The following is a 6,530-nucleotide window of genomic DNA, read 5'->3' as shown; positions in this document are numbered from 1 at the left end:
GGGGGGGGGTGTATAAGCATGAATTAAAGTTTTTTGGGGTGAGAACTCTTTGCTGGCAGTATCTGACAGGGTGAAGGGTGCGGGCGTTGCTTGGAGGTGTGTGGTCACCCCGGGGCACGACGTGCTGGGGTTTGGACAATGGAACCTGCTGGCATGGAGGTGAGGTGCGGGGTGGGTGCTGGGGCTCCTGCTGCGCTTCTGCAGGCTGCCTGAACCTCAGCCTCACACGGGGTGAATATGGCTTTGGGAAGGAGCTGAGAGCACATTTACGCTTGCACTGCGCTTTGTGACGCCCACAGTAAAGCAGCACAAAGAGGAGGAGTGGAGGTGAAGGCTTCTCCCCAGTCTTTGTGCAGCATCCTCCTGCCAAAGCCCAGCTATCTTTGGGGAAGCCCCCACTCCATTATTCCCCCATAAATGCTGCCCTAAGGATCACTTTACTGAAGGCAGCGGTTCCTTTCAGGCCTTCTTTTCTTTGGTCATGCGTTAAAGCAGCATGCGGTGGAAAGGTGGGCTTGGGCATCAGGTGGGAACAGAAACAGAGGGATAACCACATTGGGAAAGAGGTGAGAGAGTCTGGTGGTGTTTCCTTCTGGTATTTTGGGTTTAGAATCAAGATGTGGCTTTGGAAGGCTGTGGAGGTGCTGGGTGTGTGTGGTCTTTTGCAGGGTGAAGGACTGACGTGCTGTTGGTGCTGTGGGCTTTGGGACGTGATGGCAGCAGTGCCCAGGCAAAGGGGCCCTGCCCCATCAGGGCAGTGGTGGAAGAAGCGGAGCAAGTGATGCTGGAAGGAGAATTGGGAAGAAGCCAGGTTTTCTCGCTTGTAACAACCCTTGATATCCTGAAAGAACTTGTTTTGTTTCACAGGAACACTGGAAAGCTGAATATTGTCTCCAGGAGTGTCCTTCAGACTTGGTGATGGAGCTGTGTTGGCCGGGCCCTCCTGTCCCAGCTGCAGGATCATGAGATGACGGATGAGAGGAGAGAGGGAGGGACACGTGTCAGGACATCTACAGGGAGAATAATCAGCCTCTTTGAGGATCTTCTTCTGAGCCTCCTGGAAAAGCAAGGCAGGTTTTGATTTTCTGTTTGTTTTGTGCTTATGAAAACTGGTTTCTTGCCTTCCCCTTGATAGCCAAAGCTGAGCTTCCATTTTTTCACTGCCATCTCTTTGTTACACCTGGGTGGAAAAGCAAACAGCTCCATCCTGGACAGGAGATGAACACCATCCGCTGCCAACCTCTGCTCCTGGCTGTCACCGCTGCACTATAGCACTTTAGTTAGGGCACTTCTTACCCATAAACTCTCAGTGATGGGGAAAATGTTCCTGTGCTGGTCTAGCAGGAGGCCTCTTCAGTTTTAATCAGTTCCACCTGCTGCTTTTTGGGATCTTTAATGGGGCAGGCCACTCAGGTGGAGTGAGACATTTCCATCAGTGACACTGCAGAGATCTCAACAGGTGCAGCCTCCTTGCCTGACCTGTTCCTCAGCTGTTGGACTCACTCGGTGCTTGGTTTGTGCTGGCTCTGCCAGCAGGTTGTGAGCTGCCCACCTGGGGGCTGGTCCCCATGTCTAATCCCGACCTCGGGGCCAGCTGAGGTTGTGTGCCTGAGCCCAGCATGGACCAAGGGGCTGGATTCCTGCTTAATGCCTTCCTTCAGCTCCGCAGTGCTGCTGAGTAACGTCAGCAAATCAAGGAGCATGACCATGAAAGAGACACTGGCCTGAATTATAAGCTACTGTAAAGATGCCTTTATGTTGCCATCTGGAAGATGTTTCCTGAGACAAAGCAGCTTCAGTGTGATAAAATCAAAAAGCAGTGTTTAGCATTGGTAATTCTGCCTTGGCTGTGCATCCAGCGATGGGCTGCATTGTCCCGGGACACATGGGTGACAAAGCGCAGCATTGAGCAGAGCCTCTGCGAAGGGGTGGCTGCATGGTGATGGCCACTGGGGCTCTGTGCAGGTGGCAGCAATGACAACAGAGCGCAGCAAAGGCTACCTGAGGTGTCCAGCTTCCTCAAGATGCAAGAAATTAAGGATGGGAAGAGTGGATGCTTCTGTTCTTTCAAGGGTCTCCAAGTGCTCCAGAATGTAAATGGGCCAAGCCTTCTTGAGCGGTTGATTTCCCATGAGAAAGATGGTGGTACCAAGGCACTGAGATTTGGGCCCCTCTTGTGATGGAAGCGTGGAGGGGTGGTGTAGAAGGAAGGCAACGGGCCTTTCTCAGCGTGCACTTGTCTTCCCTTGGCCGTGCTGTCGTCATTCCCTGCTGTGTGCAGGTCCCTGGGCATGGCACAACAAAACTGCTGGCTTCAGGCTGAGCTCTGGTGGTGTGATGGCTTTTTTTGGTTGCTGGTCCTTCTCTGTGGCTCTTTGGTTTGGGACCAGCAACCTCTGTGAATGAGATCGTGGTGGCATAAAGAAGTAGCATAGGAAACAGACCCTAACGATGACGTCAAGACTGAAAGAATTGATCTTTTTTTCTTCTCAGTCTACCTTCTCTTTTTCTCTCAAGCTCAGCATAACCCAAAGAGATTGCCATGGATTTGAAATGTGACAGAGGTTTGCCTGCTGAAGGATGGTGTCTATGGGGGCTCAAGGCCTCCCCGCCAAGAAAGGACAGGGATGGGGAGGAGGCCAGGTGTCCCTGGCCATGACTTGGGGTAGACATCACGGCACCAAGGTCCCTGCTGGGAAGGCTTCTGCCACCAGCCCTGTAACAAAAGTGTTGGACAGGGTTTGCTGGGGATTTCTAGGTCTTTTAACAAAAATATCAAAAAATCTGTCTGTCTCTTTCTTTTCATGTTAAGGGCCAGAGTATGGGGGTGGGGAGACTGGAAATTTGGTATTTCTCTGGGACAGATGCAAAGCAATGAGGTCTTTCCTTCCCCACAGCCTTCGCTTGTGCTGTGGTTCCCTCCAGGACTCGTGAGGGGCAGGTTGCTATCTCAGAGGAGGATTTTTTTTTTTCCCCTTTTTCATCTTATAAAATACAAACAAATGACAGAAAAGGTCAGGTGGTGGGAGGGGAGTTCTTCTGGCTCAGAGCTGTAGGGACCGTCGCTTCCTCCCAGAGATGTTCCGGTGGTTGTAAGGTCGCATCTTCATTTCCACGAAGGGGATGGAGAACTCGTGGCCTTTCCAATGGTACCAGTTAATTCCCTGGAAGGAGGAAGAGATAAAGGGTAAAGGGTTAGGATTTGGGGTAAAGAAAGGCACGCACACACAGAATGAAAGTGGGAGAGGAAGGAAACAAGCTTGGTTGCATAAAGAAACCAGAGGGAAAAGCCTTCTACAGGAAGAGCAAGAAACTCTTCTGCTGCACTGGCTTGCTTGTTTTTTCTCCCACTGCTGAAAGGCTCCTGATGAGTTTTGATGGCTATATTTTGTAGTGCAACCTAAAAGAACGCCATGGCAAATGACCAAGGCAGCCAATGTCAGGGGCCCCGGTGGCCTGATCACGCAGCCCCCGCCCCAGCCTGGGCTGTTGGGCTTGCTGACACAGCCAGGATAAATGCTGAGAAATGGTCTCAGCCCATTTCTGCTCTTACCTGACTGTGCCGGGACTCTCCGTACTTGCCGTTGAGGTTGGTCCGGTGGCAGTTCTTATACCACCAGGCTCCCTTGTAGGACATGGCGCAGTTGGTCACGGCCACATCATTGTCCCTGTCCTTGGTGGAGAAGGGACGGCCCTGGTGATAGGTGAGGGAGTCCCCTGTGGAGAGAGATGCTGTTGAGGGGGATGGACCAACAAGCCTGCTTCTGGCTGGCATGTTCAAGCCATCTGGTCTTTCACGAGGAAATCTGGGTATTCTGGTGTGTGTGGTAGCCTGTCAATCAACAGCTCAAACAGCTGAAGGCTGGTGGGATGGTGTGGGAATAGCGTTAACTGGGATTACTCACGGTGGATTCATCTGAGGTCCTCTGCTGTTGGTTTTGGATCAGTGCAGACCATGGGAAATCTCAGGGTGTGGAAGATAAAGCAGCAGTGTATGTTTGGATCTGAATTTCAGTGTTTCAGAAATGAGCTAAAGCTGTGATTTCTTGGAGCCTGGATCTGCTGTGTACCTTCAGGACTTTCCCACCCTCCTTCCCCCTTGCTAACCAAAGGGACCTTCCCCTCCAAGAGGAAACCAAGGATTTTTCTCTTGAACCAAGATGCTTGCCCTTCTTTTCTCCCTCTGGATAAGAGGGAGAAAGGGTCTTTCCGGCCCTTTTGGATGACATGTGATGTCTTATTCCACCAAACCCACCAGCCTGCTCTCCCCTCCCTACTAAGGGGAGAGAAACTCCCTTTGGAAGAAAGAAGAGTGCTGCACAAATACAGCTGCAGGAATGGAAGGCAGAGAACTATGAAATCTGGGACTGCTTTTCTTCCCAAACTGTGCACTGAATGCTATAAGCAATATCGACACACACAAGGGTGTTCGTGGAGGCTTGCAGTCACTGGACACTTCTACCCCAGATAGAGGGACTGTAGCTGTACCCCTATTCCCTTCTTGGGGAAGGGACCCCCTTGTTCTTCCTTCCCTACGTGGTGGGCAAAGCTCAATGCTGCTGTCAGCTGAGCTAACAGGTGTGCCTGTGTCTTTACAAAAGTGGCTACCTTTGGGCCAGTATGGGACAAAGTTCTGCAGAGGATTTCAGATTTTTCCATTGCTATAGGAGGGTGATAAACGCACCCTGCAGCACAGCATCAATAGTGAGCTGCGGTGATGTTCACTGAGATGACACCTCCGGCAATTGACCTGATTATCTGAACAGCAACCACTCAGATATTTAATATATCATCCCTGATGGAAAATTCCCTTGGTCCCTAGTGGGATTTATCAGCCTGGTTTACACGATGAACTGCAGGAAGGCAGAAAGGACTATGGGCTTGCATCTTGCTGCTCCAGAAATGTGAGCTTTGATGTTGGGATTTCCTTTACACCTTCAGAACCGACCAGTCCCAGCGTTTCCCTACAGCACCCAAGGTGCCAGCTATCCCTGAGGCTGTACCAGAAGTGCCGTTGTAGTCTCCTATCCGGAGCTTATAGAGGCTCCGGGAGTCGCCGACGGAGAACTTGTCATAGTAGGCGTATGCTGCTTCCTGGCCATCCCTCATGTCTATGCGCAGCTCGTAGCGTCCCTGCGATGTGATCTTGTGGATGTTGTCCAAGCCTGGGGACACGAGCAACAAGACACCCGGTGAGATGCGGCACCTGGATCTGCTATATGTCAGCCAACCAGAAAGCTCTGGGCAAGTAAAGTGTTCCTGGGAAATGAAAGCAAGACGAGGCAGTAGAGGGCAGCTTCTGGTTAAGCCTTATCTCTGCTGGTGCTGGTGGGGTCTTAGCTCTTTGTCCCCACTCAAGCTTCACCTCCCCATGGCTCTGAGAGGTGAGTTTGAGTCCCAGACTTACGTTCTGAGCACTGCCAAAGCTGGGAATGATCGTCTGTGGAGCCCTGGTTCTTCCTATGTTGCACACACGTCATTAACTTCTGCTGTTAAGCTGTTTATGAGCCAGAACATGCCTGCGCTGCAGGGCTGGCCTTGGTTCACACTCAGCTTCTGAGGGACAATGCTCCATTTCAGAGCTCTGATAGATCTGCCCTCACCCCTTCCCTTCTTTGGGCAACTGTCTTGATGGCTAAGGCTAGAAGGGGTCCTTGAGACGTGCTGGTAACTGCGTTGTTCACCAACACCTCTAGTCATCCAAGGGAAGAGACTGGTCTATGAAGGTCCCCAGCCTGGGAGCAGCAAACTGGGGGCCTTCACGTTGTGCTTCTGTGTTACCGAAAACTGTGACTTCCAAATACAAAGGGCAGGGAATGAACAAGGGAAGGAGAACTGTCTGGAGAGATTGCAGAGGAGCGGAGCTCGGATTTGATGCTTTGGTGCAAGACCAACGGTGAAGGTCTTACCCAGCCAAAACTCGTCCTCCAAGTTCCCAAAGCCAACCCGGTAATCTGCCCATTTTCGGAAGAAATCGGTCAGCCCGTTCTGCCGCCTTTGGAAGACCTGCAGTGGGGGAAACCCAGAGAAACTCTATGAGAGGTGGGATGACCTGATCAGGCTTTGGGACACACAGGCAGGAGAATACTCTGCCCTGTCATATTGCCTTTCAGTGGAGAAAATGGCAATGTCCATCTGGTTAATGTGAATTGTAGGCATGCCATTGGTTCAGGTGCGGTTGGATCAGCTGAATACAAGTTAAAAGATGTGGGCAGCAATGTTATAATAGACCTAGAAGGAAAGATTCAGCCTTCAGACTTTATGCTGTACCCAGTGTGTGTTTTCTCCAGATTTCTAGCTCATGATTCTATGTTTGCTTGGCTCTTTTGTGATACCCAACGGGATGCTTTGAAGCAGAGTGAGATGGAGGGAAAATTCTTGGCTAAAAAAATAGCTGTGCTAGAACTCAGCATTTGAGGAAAACCTTTTTTTTTTTTTTTTTCTTGTTTGGGCTATACATCTATTGAGGTTTTATATAATACATGCCAGTGAGTGTTTGAGACAAAAAAAAATCCAAGTGCCAGAGCATT

At 50.8% G+C, this 6,530-nt stretch overlaps 2 protein-coding genes across 2 annotated transcripts in view; one reads left to right on the top strand and one right to left on the bottom strand.

Annotated features, from left to right (window-relative positions):
- Positions 1 to 2,946, top strand: part of TNN (tenascin N) — a 41,051-nt gene extending 38,105 nt beyond the window's left edge. The window contains exon 18 of the transcript XR_002441076.1: positions 868 to 2,946. The gene's annotated coding sequence lies outside the window, so the exon portion shown is untranslated. The remainder of the gene's footprint in view (positions 1 to 867) is intronic.
- TNR (tenascin R) overlaps positions 3,026 to 6,530 on the bottom strand; it is a 27,292-nt gene continuing 23,787 nt past the window's right edge. Inside the window, exons 18-21 of the mRNA XM_021404476.1 lie at positions 5,910 to 6,006; positions 5,004 to 5,165; positions 3,554 to 3,717; positions 3,026 to 3,164 (exon numbers count right to left, since the gene is read on the bottom strand). Of these exons, the coding sequence (XP_021260151.1) occupies positions 3,045 to 3,164; positions 3,554 to 3,717; positions 5,004 to 5,165; positions 5,910 to 6,006 (543 nt within the window). The 3' untranslated portion in view covers positions 3,026 to 3,044. The remainder of the gene's footprint in view (positions 3,165 to 3,553; positions 3,718 to 5,003; positions 5,166 to 5,909; positions 6,007 to 6,530) is intronic.

Source organism: Numida meleagris, chromosome 7 (genome assembly GCF_002078875.1).
Source record: "Numida meleagris isolate 19003 breed g44 Domestic line chromosome 7, NumMel1.0, whole genome shotgun sequence".
Classification (NCBI taxonomy): Eukaryota; Metazoa; Chordata; class Aves; order Galliformes; family Numididae; genus Numida; species Numida meleagris.
The sequence above is the reverse complement of the archived record's forward strand: the minus strand, read 5'-3'. Positions and strand labels throughout refer to the sequence as shown.